Source organism: Columba livia, chromosome 9 (genome assembly GCF_036013475.1).
Source record: "Columba livia isolate bColLiv1 breed racing homer chromosome 9, bColLiv1.pat.W.v2, whole genome shotgun sequence".
Taxonomy (NCBI): Eukaryota; Metazoa; Chordata; class Aves; order Columbiformes; family Columbidae; genus Columba; species Columba livia.
This window is the reverse complement of record NC_088610.1, coordinates 10,942,688-10,960,045: the sequence shown is the minus strand read 5'-3', so window position 1 is coordinate 10,960,045 and position 17,358 is coordinate 10,942,688. Positions and strand designations below refer to the sequence as shown.

The 17,358-nt window shown below is 40.5% G+C and overlaps 1 protein-coding gene across 5 annotated transcripts in view; it reads right to left on the bottom strand.

The window, feature by feature from the left end:
• Positions 1–17,358, bottom strand: part of TBL1XR1 (TBL1X/Y related 1) — a 114,619-nt gene that overhangs the window by 19,912 nt on the left and 77,349 nt on the right. For all 5 annotated transcript variants that reach the window (XM_065073805.1, XM_065073806.1, XM_065073803.1 and 2 more), the window contains one exon: positions 980–1,082. In XM_065073805.1, coding sequence (XP_064929877.1) covers positions 980–1,037 — 58 coding nt within the window. In that variant the 5' untranslated portion in view covers positions 1,038–1,082. The remainder of the gene's footprint in view (positions 1–979; positions 1,083–17,358) is intronic.

Below are 17,358 nucleotides of genomic sequence, written 5' to 3'. Positions count from 1 at the left end.
CCCCCCGCCCCCGTCAGGTAACTAGAAAGCTACCGGCAAACTTTCAATGAAGATAAAGCAATTTTGTAGGTTTGGCTTCAGTGACAAAAGCAATCTGCCACTGGAAGAAGAACATTAATACGTTTCAGCAAATTCAGGTGGAACAATACATTTCTCCTTTCTTCTGACAAGCAGAGACTGAAAAACTCAGCCATCTACCATCTTGCTTCTGGTACCTGTCTCAATTTGAGAAGTCCATGAGCAGTGGGCAGATGTTGCATTAGTCATACGCATTTTCCAGAAGCCTAAAGTTTGTTTTCAAGACTGAAAATATTTATCTGCCTTTTGCTCTTCCTCCAAGAAGCAGGAGGCTTTGGCCAGCCTGACACTGAAGGACAAAATCCCCCAAGATAATGTCCTACAGGGAGGGAGGCTTTTGAGAACCCAAGAGTCATCCCTGTAAAAATTCTCTTCATTTATATTTAGATTAAAGTGATATGAGTCACATGGTCACAGTTGCCACTTCTTCCTTTGAAATACAGCAACATCCACCCTCGTTCAGCCACATTCAGACAAGGAATTTAGCCACAGAAGACCATCTTGCAGAACCACCATTGGCCCAAGACAGAACAGAAAAAACCACTATTTTGGTGGTCATACTTATTTTTCTTCTTCAAGTAGCCCCAAAGTAAATGTGGCAAAACGTCATCATCACCCTGTAGATAGAACTGATCTCTCCAGGAAAACACATTTATAGCAATCAAGCGAGTCCTTAGTTGGTTGACTGCCATCTGAAGGCTCCAAATTACTAAATCTGATTAAGTTACAGAAGGTAACTTGGCAGGAATTAATTCTCTTGTTGAGAAGAATCACCAAGAAACAGTTCAGAGTGAAGCACATGCCTACTGGCAAAATAATTACATGAGTGTGCAATTGCTAGAGCCAGTTGCAGATGAATATCAAATAAATTATTCATTATTTAACAACTGTCAAAACTCACCTGACTCTTGCAAGTATCTATATACCAGGAAGTTAACCTCATCACTGCTTATACTCATCTTTATTCCCAGTTAAACCATGAGGTCACAACAAAGGACACAACCCTGAAAGTAAAAAAAGCAGGTCAATTAAATATTTTTAGTACCCAATACGTATTCCTCAACAAATGCTGTATTTAGAAAGTATCTCCCTGGCAGCACATACAATGGTTTTATTTCATAATGCAAATAAATCTGTTGTAGTCATTAAAAAGTCGTTTGTCTCACCACAACATAAAGGTCAGTGAATTAAATATTGAAGGGCTGGATTCTCAAATGATGCAAATTGGTACGGACTGGGGAAATAGGCTGCTTAATATCAGTACTAAAAAGGCCTAATTTCACAGTTTTTTAAAAAATAATCAAGTATGTTTCATCTAATCAACTTAATTGCTATGGAACACATTTTTCAAAATGTGTATTTCCCTGTGTCTGGCTAACGAAGACGGAGAACTTTGTTGCATGATAGTTCCTAGGCAAGTTCTCACTTTTAATCTACTTTGATTTTCAGGTACTCCTCCTCTAGGAAAAAGGTGCAACATGCGTTAAAACACTGCATCTGTTCAAAGAAAGCCCAACTATTTTCACTAAAAATTAGAAAACATCTCAGCCATACACTTACGCTTTGCAAAAAGAATTACTGAAATTAGAGACAAACTAAACAGAACATTTTTAGTAACATTTCTCTAGGTTTTTAATCAATACTTAAAAAAACATTGAGGGATATATATACACAGACACATTTTTCCCCTTGATTTTATCAATGGTAAATATTTAGCAACACAAAGAATGTATCAGACTATATATATATCTGATGACAAATTTTGAAAATATGAAGCAACAAGAGTCTCCAAAATGGGAAGGAGAAAATTAAAGCCTCATTTTAGAGAACGTTCTCATGACTTCTCAGCATATGAAAACTAAAATCTTGATCTTTCCATGCCATCTAGTAAACAAGCACAAAATCAGCTTCCAGAACAGGGTAGGAAATAAGGTCCATCTCCTACTCCCAGTATCCACGCAGCACTTTTCATCGACAGACCCTCCAGCTTTTCACCCAGCCGCCACTATCGTTTTGTTCTACGGAACACGAGTCAGAGAAGGTAAGCGACTGCCCTATTATTTGACAAACTCTGACCTGGATCCAATGTAAAATAAAAAAGAAAAAAGAAAAAAAAAAAATAGACAACCAGAAACAGGTTGTGTTCCATTGTTCAAACAAGTTTTTGCTACATGGCTGCAGGGTCAAATCCTTCACCACCATTGCTCCAAGTGGGAATACAGCAAACACAGCAGTGAGCAACGACGAAAAGATGATCAGCGTTACAAGGCTGCCGGATGTGTTCTTTCTAGGAATCTTCTCCTAGCAAGGTTTCCCATGGAAACAGGGCAAAATGACCACGCTCTGTTTCTTATCATCTGACTTCTGAATTTTACTCGTCAATTGTGAACACTTGTGGCAGTGAGAAGAGCTCTCCAAGAGGTGACTTTCCAAACATCCCACAGTGTTGTAAAGACCCAACTGAACTCCTCAAGGCGAGGACAGGCTCCAGGATGAACTAGGACATCAAAAGGAGAGCGTTTGCCTGAAACCACACAGGAACCCCGACAAGTCGATGAGCGCACGGACACCCCCAGATCCCCAAATCACGCGCCCAGCTAACAGCCAGAGGTGGGAGGGGGCAGCACATGCTGCCCGCTGGGTTTGGAGGGGGAACAGGAGAAGTGACACAGGCCCAGAGGTGCACAGGGAGGGCTCGGACCAGTGGGACTCGAGTGGTGGAGCCGGGGTTATCCTGAGTGGGAAACTGAGGCCGTACGTGATGTTGGACGTGTTCACAGAAACCCAGACCTCGTGCTTACAGAGCAGCTCAAGTACACCGAGCTGCTGGAGGGGGAAAGATGGGTTTAGTTTCTCAAGGAAATAAATCAAAACGTAGAGCTACTTAAACCCTTCTCATTTCTAACAGAAAAGGTAATTTCTCCAGTATAGTAACTTCCAGCTAGTGCAACACAACTTGTAGAGAAAATACTAGCCCTAACCCACTGCTCCACAGTCCGCAGCAATGCCTGATGTACAAGGTATACCCGCCAAATTACAATATGCCTTATGGGCTCATTTACTGAGCAGTGTGCAAAATGAAAGGCATTTTTAGCCATTTCATGGTTTAGCAACCAACTCTGCCACGTGCAAAACCAAACACTAATTCTATTCAGCTATGTTTTGCTGTCCTACCTAGTGCACATCATCTTTATTTAAGACTTTGCTACAGAGAAGTTCTGTAGGAAGAAGAACAATATTTCCTTCCAAAAAAAAAAAAAAGGTAATTAAAAGGACTCGCAAAGAAGCTTTTTTTACATTACACACACACACACACAAATGGTAGTGTTATTTTCATGGGTCTGTTACTGGTTTTTAAAATATTGCTGCATCATCCAAAAAACAGATCAAAATACAGAAGCCAGATGAGAGTGCCATTTGCTACGTAGGGAAGACCTGCATTATTAATATAAATACGACGCCCCACTCAAAGCAGAGTTGTGGACACACCACATAAATTCACCTGTTACATAGCTGGATAGCTAAACAAAAAAGCTAACACCTTGCTTGTCTGTCAAAAGTGTTATTCACCCTGCCCAGGTCAAATGAGCACCATCTTCCAAGGCTGGTTTGAAGTGCTTTCCAGGCGATGCTTTGGCCAGGCCGAGCACCGCCGCATGCTGTCCTGCCCGGCTCTCGAGAGATGGCACTGCAGCACCGGCTTTGGGACCAGCAACCAGAAAAACACAAATGCGTTCAGTAAATACACAGCTTGCCTGATAAGGACATGGAACTGAAAAGGGTGCAAAAGGTTCCAGATTTTTGCCTAGATATTGCTTTATCCATTTTCCTCGGTGCTTATTTAAATTTTCTGAGAACTCATTTCTGTATTTGCCCCCATCACAGACGCAGCTGCTTGTCCAGCGCCCCAGGAACAACCATCACCCCAGTATCACACAGCCCAGGGAAGGGAGGAACGGGGAGAAGAACGAGCGACACGCAGCCACCCTTCTTCCCATCCCAAAAGCAAACTATCACATTAAAGACAAAATATCGCAGGAAGAAGAGAATACAATAATTGTTTCCCTTTGACAAATTTTGAATTGATATCGGGCTTGACTCTGGCTGCCAGACTTAAGGGGCGAAACCAGCAGCCCCCAAAGGGCTCTGCAGCCCCGGGAGCAGACTTTGCAGCTGGCTGAAGATGATACCTCGGAGCTGTGTGAACCCCTTTAAACAGGATGGGGAAGCTGCTGCTGTTTCCAGCCCTGGGAGCTGCGCTGCCTTCTCGCTTCTGCCTTCCTGGGACATAACCAGCAGGAATGACCCCAAGGGATGAGGGTTATGGGGCAGAAGTGGGACGGAGAGGGAAACAACTGAACCCAAAGCCACTGGCCATGTTGCTCGGCGCTCAACACGCAGGGCCATCCCCTTGCTTCATGCTGAAAGTACAACTTGCCGAGGACATCTGCCAAAGAAAAATTGGAATGGGAAAGAAAATAAACCCGCTAAACCATAAACCATGTGAACTGCACTTTCCCTAATGCCCCAAGAAGGCCCCAGGGCTTGTTCGGGAGGCAATGGGGGAGATTTCTTAAAACTGGTCTCATGTGAATGGAAATGGAAACACAGAGGCAGAAAGACCAAAAAGAAAATTAGAAGAAAAAAAGAATCTTTAAGTATGTACCCATACTTGTACATAAATACCCCACATACCAATGGACCTACTTCATTAATGCTAGTTTACTCCCCCCCAGTTTGCTATTTCCACATATAGACGAATACTCATTTTGGGCACTTAATAGATACTAACATTGCTCTTTATTTTAGAAAAAAAACCAATTAAATAACAGAAAGGACACAAAAAATTATTCAAAAATAAGCAGAAAAGACACATAACTGCTACCCAGTTTTAGATTTCTAGTCTAATTTGCGAAGGGCCCATTCAAAATATTTCAAGATATTTGCACCTGTATCTCCCAAAACCATTCTGAAAATATAACAAGATCCTTGAAGCTCTTTTTTCTGACCCACACAAAAATTGCAAGCCTTACTCAAAATGCTCTGTGGATTTACAAGAAATACGCCAAAGTATGATGCACCCACACTAGTGTTGTAGTTCCTAGTGCGCTTTGAAGGAAATCTCCCTCTTGTCCCTGCTTTTGTTTTGCACCTTGGAGCAGTGACAGTACACACGAAGAAGATTCATATCAGGTAGAATTATGATTAAAAAACAAAACAGGTTAAAAAAGGTATGTACAAGGGCTTACTGACCATGCCCAAGTCCCTGGGACCATGATAGGATCAATATCCACTGCTTAAAACCCAGTTCACTTCAGCATGCCTCTGCTCCGTCTCTCTTACCCAACGTGCATCCCTGCGATGCTCAGCAATGCGGTAACGCAAATACAACTGTTTTACAGCATAGGGAACCATCACCCTTTTCTCACTCGATCATCCAAAACCACTGAGCTCCAGGCACTGGTTATCTGTAGGATTCTCCTCCTGAAGGATGAGCCTGTAGTTTATAATTCCACTGTTCAATTAGAGTCAGCATAGTATCAAGATATCCCAGGTAATTTTCAATGTTGCTTCAGAAAGTCCCTGAGCTCCCAAAACTTATCAGGCATAAAACATATGAATCACAAAATAAAAGACAACTATCTACACAGATGCTTGCCTCAAGATCTACTCAAAAAGTAGATGTGCCACAGGTCAGGAACAGAACAACGCACATCTGTGCTTTAGGCAGCCTGACCCACTCGTCACAACTCTGAACCCATGTCTGAAATCACAGAAAAAGTCATTTGGAAACTACCTTTTTCAAAGGAAATATAGTTTCTTGTCCAGAAGACAACACACCAACTCTGAGTCAGCTTCCACTTAGCAAAAATGTGCCTGTATTTCTGTGATGTTTCTACCACAACTCAGACACACCAGCGCGCAGGTTCTCACACCGGCTTCTCCACCCCTCAAGGACCATTCACACACTTTCACACTTTGGGTAAAATTTACAAGTAAAATGCATTACAATGAGGTCAAGTTCCACTATCACGAACAAGGGACCTGCAGGTTAATGGGTGCCCAACAGTACAAGTCCAATTGTGTATCCGACAAATTTTTACTCTACTCTACATGCTTATGATAGCTTTGTGCTCTTCTTCCAGGTTCGTGCCAAATGCTAGAGAACAGATGCTGCCCGATATGGCTCCTGGCCTAATAGCTTTTTTTTGATGTTTGGTTTTGGTTTTTATGGTTTTAACAAACCTGAACTGGCAGAGAAAGTTTATACATCTGTTTATCACTCTGTACCTCCTAATCAGTTTTATAATATACAGTAGATTTACTAGAATTAGATTTACTAGAGTTAGATTTATTGTATCATCAAGCAGCCTAAGAAAGGAACATTTCTGCAGTTTTGGGTGGGCTCTAACACATCCTAATTAGGCAGGATAGCAGAAGAACCTGGCAGGCTGCTATGAGTAATAATTCCCCAAAACACACCCCTCATTAGTTTGGTACCAACTATGATATGTTAAAGGAAACAACTAATGCTCTGGGTAGCTCTGAAGAATGTTTAATGTTCAGACAGAAACAGACGGCTACATTTATCCACAGAAAACAGAAGTCTGGCTACAGAAACAATAAATCTCCTACAGCAGAAATATTGCCACTAGTTCTTTTATTTTTTCCTCTTTCACGAGTAAACCTGAAAAATATTTTGCTAGCACATGTGCACATAAACAGTGATTCCAGTTTTTTAATAGCTGCTTAAAAACTGTTTTGTTTTGCTTTTTTAAATGACCATGATGGTTAAAAAAGGACCCGACAAACTATACAGACCAACCTGGGAATGTTTAGTCTTAATTTCACTCAACAAATCTGGAGGTACATACAAGTCCTTTGGAAAGTTTTATTACAATTCTGTTTTACACCTATATTACCTGACTTAAAAATGAAACTGAAGTCCTGTGTGTGATACACTGTTTTCCTTCATTTTGCTGTGCAGCTAACACTGGGGCTCCCCCCGGCTGGCACACACACCCGCTGAACCCAACAGCTCTGTGGTTGCTGTGATACCTGTAGCCCAGAAAAGTGCCATTCCAGCCAACTCCACATCTTGTCCAGCTGCCCAGAGAGGTGGTGGATGCCCCATCCCTGGAGAAACTCAAGGCCGGCTGGATGGGGCTCTGAGCAACCTGATCTGGGTGAAGATGTCCCTGCTCATGGCAGGGGGGTTCGACTAGATGAGCTTTGAAGGTCCCTTCCAACCCTAAGTCTTCTATGATTCTATTATATGACAGTGAGGCACCAATGCCACCAAGTCCGCTTGAACTTATCAACTCAGACATGCTAAGAAAGTGAAAAAGGTGCTACTTAAATCCAACCACTCGCATCAGGCCAGCTCCTGGATTTGCAAGGTTTCAGCAGGACTTTGTTCAGATACCACCTCTGCCACGGGAGCAGAACTGGACTTCTCACCTGGGCCTCCACAAAATGCTGTTGCTGGTGGCTACTGTTCTACTAAAGCCTTCTCCAAAGGCTCTTCTCTTCCCCAAGACATGGTGGCTCTGCCCCAAACAGCTGCTGAACTCAGTAAGACCATATCCACAGAAGAGTTATGTATATATAGCCCTTCAGAAACAGTTTATAAAGGAAAACTAAAACTAATTAGTTGTTCCTGCATGTCAAGCATGCAATGTATGACCAACATTGTACATACTTCTGTTTAAGACTTTCTTAAACATCAATTTCAATCAAAATGATCATTTTCTAATGCTTTAAGAAGAGGGAAAAGAAGTTGAGTTTTCTTTAACAGTATCAACTTATTGCTCTAATCAATCCTATTTTTCACATCACCACTTGAGAGACGGGGTCCAGCTTTGTATTAGGCACAAAACAAATGAGCCCTTATCCTGCTATCTGACAATCTGCAATTAGGAATTCTTTCTAACCTTCTGAATTTAAAGGAAAACATTTTTTAAATTAAATGCATAAGCTTTGTTGTAATATATGTCAAAACGAAGGTTATCTCATTTTCTGCATTTTTACCTGTGTCTCTAAATGGTTATTATTTAAATGTGCCCTTTTATAATTTTAAGATTCAACAATCTATGTCAAATGTGAACATGCATAAAAAATTATCTGTAATTCTAACTAATGAAGCTTCTTACTGATTTCCCATATGATCAAGATTTGCTAGTTTTTCTGCTAGCATTTTCAGACAGATGCTTCTCATGTTCATCTTTTAACTCTAGCGTTTTGCTTTTAATCTCAAGAATACAGCTTCACTTCCAAATACTAAAAAAATGGTTCTTCCTTTCCTCATCTGAACTGTTTTCCTTAGTTCAGGCGATAAATATTTGTATTCTCTACTTCAGCATTAGTGACCTAATTTATGGCAACAGTCTCTGTCTTCCTGTGCCAATTTGAGAGTATGAAGCTTATGAGATGACAAAGCCAGTTTGAGATTTTCTGAAGAAAAAGGATTATAGCCCTGAGAGGGAAGAGGAAAAGAAAAAAAAAATCCACCCAAAATCTTAGCTAAAAATAACAGTTACTGTCTACTTATCAGAGTTCTCAGTCCCCAGAAACACCAAGCACAGGCCTGAGTACTATTACGAATTAAGCTGCAGATGAAGCCCATTTGTTGGTTTTGCCTGGAGCAAAGTAGTATTTAATTACTGAACTATGAGTCTCCTCCCCAAAGTCATCTGCTGCGTGACCCAGGAGGCCGGGATTCCGGATCTTCCAGCAGAGACACAAGCGACAGTATATTCAGTATCGTATTTCCAGGGCTATGGCTACAAAGCTGCAACTTCTATGCTTTCCAGAGTTAAAAATACATCTTCCTGGACAGCTACAGGGCATCTTGTGGTGATCCCTAGCAGCCATATTTTGTAAATCCCCTGAGTGACTAAAGAATTGGGGATATTTCTCGTACTGGCACTTTATTCAATGCTCCTTAGGTTCTTATGCCTCTTTTTTCCTTGTTAGAGTGCAATGCCAGAAATTATGTCTTCGGGGGAGATTTTCCTCCTTGTTTCCTGTATCAGAATAGTAAAACTGAATCACAGGTCAGTATTTTCAAGATTTTTGAGCTGTTTGGGATACAATGAATAGAGACATTTTTATCCAGCCACAACTTTTCTGCACAATAATTAGAACACTGTTGAAACAGAGGTAGTTCAGATACATCTTATTCAGGAGCAAGTATGTTAGTCCTTCAAAACTTAAAAGGCAAACCCAGCTGCTCAGAACATGCACCCATAGGCCAGTAAAACCACCAGCAGAAAGCCCTGCCTCAATTTTGGGTACTTCATGAAAGCCATCCCTCCTTGGCCCCCCACAAAACCCCAAGGCCCAACATCCTCTCTTGCTCCCCTGAAGGCAGCCAAGGAGAAGGATTTTAATCACAAAGCTTGAGCCCACTGATGCTGGAAAACTAGGATTAAATAAAAACCGTCCAGAAGTGGTTGCTAAAAACCTAAATCACTGCCCTCTTTCGATCCTTAAATATTTTTAAGAGCATACCAGGAAATATAACCAAATATTATGAAATTCTCCTTGATCAAACAGCTAATCTAGACCAAATGCATTTTTCACAAAAGCAGAACCCCTGGCTGGACAGGATGACCTTCAGGGTTACACTGTCCTATCTGCGCACAAGCTGGGCAGATGCCTCTGGCAGCAAAACTGGAATTGCGGCATTTCTAAAGCTGATTAGAAACAGTTAGCTTGTGATTGATCACCAGAATTAGCATTTACCTGGGGAAGCAGAAGTACAGGCTTGGTCAGTGTGGATTACTTCAGAAGATGAACTGAAAAAAATCCACCTTCTAGGCCCTGCATGCTAACCTGTACCTGCTCTGTATGGAGAGGGAACTACCAGACAAGTCCTTGTCATTACTCCACATGGAAACATCTGTCCCCAAAAAAGGGAAAGTCTTATTGGAAGGGCCACCATGGAAACAGTGATAACATCAAGCAAGCTGTAGAGCTTCCATTCTTAGGCCATTAGAAGGATGTCCCTTTAGAACGAGATCACAATCCTTCAGGAATACCTGATTGAAATAAATTAAGAGTTTTGTAATCAAACTTATAGACTTTCTCTGAAGGCTTTGTAAAATTGTTAAATGGCTTCATTAAGTACTAAAATAGTGGTCTACTAATATTCTCTAGATCAAGACACAGAATAGCAGTAGGTTGCTGGAATCAAGAGCCAGAAAGATGAAAATGAGAAGCAGCATTATCTGCTACGTTGTCTGAAGTCCTATGCAATATACTTCTTCAGTATGCTTCAATTTTAAGCATACAACTGTATGAGTGCTAATCTCCTGTGCTGCATTAAGGCCTTCGCAAAAAATTAATTATGGATGAATGTAGGAGCACACCCATTAATCCTCACTTGGATCAAACTGTGTAAAAATTCCAGAGAAAATAACCGATTGAGAAGAGCTCTTGAACTGGTCAAAATGAGCCCTATCAAGAGTTTTTGTTGAGGCTAAGGGAGAGGCGACATCCAAAAATGTCAGTGTATTTTTGTGACCACACATAACTGAAAATAAGCACAAGTACTATGGTCCAAAATTTTTATCAAGGACATTTAGAAATTAAACAGTTAAATGGGGTTAAAGATCTCCATACTGTGCTAAGTTTCTGCTCTCAGCTGATTTATTCTCATTTTCACTGCTGGAAAACCCACCAAATAACATGGCCTGTGAGTCTGATCAGGAATATTCCATTTTTCCCAATATGCTGCTCCTGATGTTTCCACAATAGATCATTCACTCTAAGGCTCTAACGGACTGTGTCAATTGAATTGAATGATGTGGTCACCTGCTGGTACATAAATGCAAAGGCAAAGCTGAGTGGGTTTATTTTCAAAACAGGAGACATTGATCCTGTGACAATGTTCCATTACCCTGACTTTATTTCTGTTAGAGATGGTGATTACATCTACATCAATTGCTTGAGCTGATGGATATTTGTGCACTGACGGTGACACAGTTTTTCACTATGCTGCTGCTGCTGCCCTGCATACAAAAAAAGATTTATTCTGAGCTTGGACTAATGCTACTTATTTCTCAATGAAAAACTACAAAGTTTGGGCAGACTTTCGTAATTAGTTGGTTTTCAACTGTCTGTGGTGTCTGGAAATGTTGTGGAATGGTGATTAGTGACTATGTAGCCTGGCACAGACTCTGTTTGTTATGATTAATATATTTATATTGCTACCTGATGGTAATAAATAGCATATGTAGTTTTTACAAGCATCTGTGGAAAGGTATGTCTGCACTGCTGCAATAACATCCCTACCCTGACTGGGGTTTTTTTCATACAGCTGTTTGGGCTGCCCTTCCACAGTTACTATCCACTGTACCTGCTATCTTTCCCAAGCCAGTGATCCATCTTCTGGCTTTCATCGCTTGATCTGACACACGATCTTGAGCCTGTGGTCACACATTTGCCCTGGTTTTCACCTCTTCACCACGCACTGCCTACACATGCTCTGCACTCCTGAACTCATCTCCCCAGCCGCTTTCAAGAGCGTCGACTTCATCTGTGCTTCCTTCAGTCATTTCTTTTTCTATGTTCTTCTTTCACTACCTTTCTGTTATAAGTTGACAACACTTTGCACAAATAAAATTCCAGCGGTTGAATAAAATTCAATTCATGTTCAACAACAGCGATCTCTATTCCAGCTAAGCCCTGTTCATTTTATTTGTCCTTGTTTGTTTAGCCTTGTGCCCCGAGCCACGTCCTGAAGTGCCTGCAGGAGAAAGGCCTTTGTCTGACTCACTTCAGTGTATTTACTGCGGTGGGTTCCCTCATTCTTGATCAGGAAGGTTTTTTTTTAAAGCTGCCATAACAACAACAAATTGAGGTGATTTGGAATTACACCTACACAAAATAACAAAGAACAGCAGAGACCAGAGTTAGCAGCGTCTGAACAAGTGCAGACACCGGGACAACAGCACATCAGCCAGAGCCAGCCAGCATCTTCTCAGGGCATCCCTGTGCACCATGCTGACATCTGCAACGCGTGTTAGGCATCTCCTGGCTCAAGTCTATTCCATACTGCACATCTGTAAGTTTACCATAAACAAAAGTAAAACAAAGACCCCAAATCTGATGTGCCCTGGTACCTGTGAGGCTGGGCTGCAGCCCTGGCCCAGGGATCTGAGAGCACCAGCTGCACCAGAATGGATTTTGCTAGAGTCTAAGCTTTGACCCACTGAAGGCCACCACAGCCTCATGGTTTTGGATTGGTTCTTTTTTTTTGTGAAATGCTAGGTCTTTATGTTTTATTAAGGTTGCTATCATTATTCAGGAAATTATCCTAAATTCCTACAGGTCTTTGGGGCCTAGTTTGTCTTTCTCAGTGAACAACCGAAGACAAACTAAAACCAAATGCACTTACATCAGTCTGGACACCCACAGCTACACAGAAATCATCTTTTCCAGAAAAGCATCCACTTGTTTGCCCTACCCTTGGTGTATGAGCCTGAACACTCTCACCTCAGCTTTTTTAGCACCTATAGAACTATTATCAAGTCCAGGATTTCAACACGGAATTTGACAGAACTACCCTAAATGATATTAACCACATAAATGGAGCAAGAGAAGCATTTTCTGCACGGGAAGAGCCAGGAGAAGGCGTGCTCCATGAATCCGGCTGGAGTAAACAATTTTCCATTCTGAGCATCTTCCCCAACTCATACATCACTTTGAAAAGAACTTGCATTACCAGGCATAGCACATAACTTCTGCAGTGCTGGGGATATAAACATGCCATTTGATTAGGGGTTAAAAAAGAGAAGACAGTAACAAAATGCTCTGTTCACAGAGCAGGTGAAGAGGGTTTGATCTATCTAAATGAAGATTATCCCATCTTATTTCTCTATTGTTAAGCCTACTCTTGTATGCCCTTCCCATGAGAAAAGAAGTTTTGGAATTACACACTCTGGCAGCATCTAATTTGGGGATAACAAATAATTTTCCTGGAATTCCTTTGTGAGCACACGAAAGCTGCCAATTTTTTCCTGAGGCAGATATTTTGTTTAATACTAACAGCTCCAAGGCCACTGCTTCTGAAAAATGAAGGGTAAAATGTAAAACCCCTGTGAGAAAATACCATAATCAGGGTGAAAGAAGGAAGAAAATACCCTAACAACATCACAGGATGCAGAGAAGATCCTTAAGCTGCAATTTATTACAATTTCAGGTGAGGAAAATATAAACTGTTAACAAGGAAAGAGATCACCTCCAGCTTTAGATGCCATTAATAAGAGCAACTACATCAGAACCTGTTACTTACTGAAGAGGAGGCCAGATATATATATTTTTTTAAACTGAGACGAAAATAAAGCAAACAGTGCTCTAAAGACAGGGAAAATAACTAATTACTGATACTAAGAATCCAAGGGGTTTGGTTTATTTTGTTTTTATAATGTTTTCTGACTATTCAGGACAAGGACAGCACTAGTCATGAGTTATAGACTGATGGCAAACGGGTAGATTGGTACTTACAAATGTTAATAGTAGAAACACACTGTGCTTTAGACATGTTTTTGTCTATTAACCCAGATATTAAACATGCTGAGAAACCAACTGCTGTTGAAGAGCAGAATTTGGTATTGAAAATAGTGCCAGCATTCATCATATTTAATGTCCAAAGTTCTTTACAGCCACGAAACATATCCTAAAGCCTGGAATAAATTAAATGTAAACTGACAAGTTCTTTCTAGCCCCAAGATGTTCACCTAAAAGATTTAAAGATGTGTAACTCATGACTGACTGCAGCATTATGCATGAATACAGAGTTTTAAAGAAGGCTTAAGAAAGTTTACCCTCAGATTAAACACTCAGCTCGTTCCTTTACTCAAGAATTTTCACATCCAGCCCTGTTTACTAAAGCAGCCTGAAATGAGCCTGTGGGAATCAGCAGGTAAATAACCATTATGAGTTCAGGGCTTTAAAAAGGTAAAAAAAATAAAAATAAAATAAAAAAATCTATATATATATCTATATACACCTTTCACAAAATCAAATTAATAGATAACATGTTTCTGCAACTGGTCATATGAATGTAAAAAAAGAACCATTTGTGAATCTACACTAGACATGGCTACTCTCTCACTCCTCCATGACCCCACCTCATCAGATGGCCAATCTGCAAAACAAGACACCCTTTCCTCATAACCATTTCCACCGATACCACCCACAACACCACTTTCTTTTACTCCCAAGTAAAGCCAAACTCAACGGTATTAAAACATGCAAACCACAGCTCTGAGTATTTAAAAGCTGAGAACTGTAGCACATTTTTGTTCCAGAATAATCAAATTGCAGTGTCTGAGCTTAAATGACAGAAATCGGTTACCAATGCAAACAAGATCAAGTGCAAAATAGCATTATAGAACCATCCTCACCTAGGCTTTTTCTTTAGAGACTAATTAGCAAGACAAAATGATTAAATCAGAGCATTTCTCAGAAAAGAAACATGTATTAACTAAAACAAATTTACAAATTTATTTTAGAGAAAGGACTGTTGAAGTGGATCACAAAACAACCATACCTACTTTAGCACCTCAAGATTTAACTTGAGGAGGACTCTGAAATTAGGTAGCCACATTTTGCAGAAGCCTTATTAGAACTGACTTCTAATGAAGAACAGGATGTGAAATCCTTGCCTTTTCTGGGTGCTTCCTAAGACCAATTTGACATGTCTCTCAAAACTCAAATTAAGAAATAAACACTGTTTGAGAAACGTTATTTTTCATATTCAAAGAGTCAAAGCTCTTCTTATCTGTTAAATTTAAATCAAGTATTACAGTAAGAGTTTAATAGCCACGATCTTAGCCCTCCTAAGAGACTGGGCATGGCTGCTCATGAACGCGACTGCTTGCAGCCACAGACATCACCCGGGGATTCATTTGTCTTGGGCTGTAACACAGTACGATCAACGTACTTGTCCTACTTTCTGTCTACAACCTAAAATTAAAAATATGTAATATCTATGTAAAATTCTACTGTCTTCTTTCACTGCGCTACATACAAATTTGCAATTTAGATGTGGTCTGTCAAGAAGTAATGGCGAAATAAAGCAACGGCAAACTCAAGCGGCATCTCGGAGATGCTGCACCAGCCACAGCTGCCGGGCAAGTGAGGCAGATCTGGAAATGGTCATTCCGAGGCAGGTTTTATCAGAGATTATATATATGTCTCTCACAGTTGTCGTTGCCTCCACCACACATGGTCTAGGTGGCAGCGAGGCAACAACCAAAGACAGAGAGCCCATGAAATGACGTGCAGATCCCATGGTAAGTTGAGCTGTAGACACCAGACCCTCACCAGGACACAGGCAGCTCCAACAAAAACATTCAACCCCAGTAACTCTGCAACAAGGGACAGACTGTTCTCCAAGCCTGAAAGTATCTCTTTGCTTAATCTACAGAATTTCCAGTTTCTGCAACAATAACCATCTTCACTGCAGATGTTCAATCCTTCCATTTCTACACCCTGCTCTGTACCACATCTCAAAGTTTGACTCTAAGTGGTCACAAGCAAAAACTACACTGTCTAGGTCCTAGTGCTAGGTATTTTGGTAGATAATGTCTCCGCCTATATTAGCTATACCCAAATTTCCACAAGAAGTATTATTGATTTTTCCCTTCAAGTATATACATTTAATGAAAAACTCACTCATGCTTCCAAAGGTTGTCTAGACATTAAGTCGGCCCTTCTTCCTGCCTTCAGCATCTGCTTATTTTTTTCTCTAAATAAAGCTGTATGAAGGGTCTTTTGGCAGAATATTAAGAACAGCATATATGCTGAGGTGATATGTCTACAACACATAGAAAAGACATGCAATACAGTCATCATCCTTGACCAGATTTTCCATACCCTGCAATATATCTTTTTTTTTTTTTAACTGGGAGCTGTTCCAATATCTGAATCATCAAGAGCGGTCTTTTCTTTTACAAAATGCCCTGAAAAATAAAAACAAGCTTCTTCCCTTGTCTGTTGAAAATGGAATATTTTACCGAACTCAAATTATCCCAAACTAAGGGCAACTTTGAATGAATGCCAAGTTCTGATATTTCATCAGTATTTAAGTCTAGAGGCATATTTATACAACTGTGAAGGAAAAACTCCCAGAGATCCGATGAACATGCTGCCATAACACAGCCCCAGATGGCTCCTACACATTGTAAAGTCACCTGTATCTGTAGAAAGCAATTACATTGTTGATCTTAGAAGATTAAAGAAGCGTACCAAATGTTCTTCTTGCTAATTTGGCACTGTACAGGAGGTCTGACTAGTAAAAGGAACACACCTGCAGAGGAATATGCAATGAGCTTCAGAAAAATATTAAAAGATGGTTTAAAAGAACACTATTTTTGCTTTTCTGTAGAGCACATGGGATGTAAAAAAAGCTATACCAAAGCAGCCTGTTTTATATAAAGTTTTTGCTTTATGAGGGAAGCATCTTCAAAGCTGTATGCAATTGCTTTCCTGAGTGCCTATACACACACATAGAAACCTTAACATTTGAAACTGTTGGCTTTGTACAGTGGAAGCAGGAGAGCCCAGTGGAGAAACTCTTATCAAATGGGCTGAAAGTCACAAAGGATCCAATTAAGATAAAAAGTTCAAACCCAGGACATTTCCTCTTCTTTCTGACTGTTCAGGCCAACATCAGACATCTGTTCTCACTAATTTCTGAATTAATCCCCTTTGAAGCAAACTATTAAAAACCTGAAGATACATGATCCGTCCGATAAGGATGTCCCACCTCTACTGGTGCAGTTGGAAACATGATCATAGCCTTGTGTAGAGAAAACAGTTTTGCTTAGTCAAGTTAAAACAGCAGCAGAGATGGAAGTAACCATGTCACATAACCGCAGGCTACTGTTACACGGGCAGCTGCACTGAAATGCTCTTCAGATTGTCCCACAAATGACCTCTGCCCTATCTCTCATATAATCAAGCAATCACAGTAACTACTTTTGCTAGCTCAGATTTAAACAAATTAGATAGGACGGTTTTTCAAAAAAGAAACCCACGATGGCAGGTCATCTTTACCTTAAACACTGGAATAACACGTTCCGTGCACGAAAAATTCTGGTCACCCATTTCCAGTAAAAGGAGCATTATTTGAAAATAAAGAGAAGACAGGGAGGAAGAAGTCCATGACTTCTCCAGATGACATTATACTTTAATAAGTACTGCACAAATTGCTCACAACATTTTGAAAAATTTTCAGTATTTCTCAGACTCCAAAGAGCTCCCATC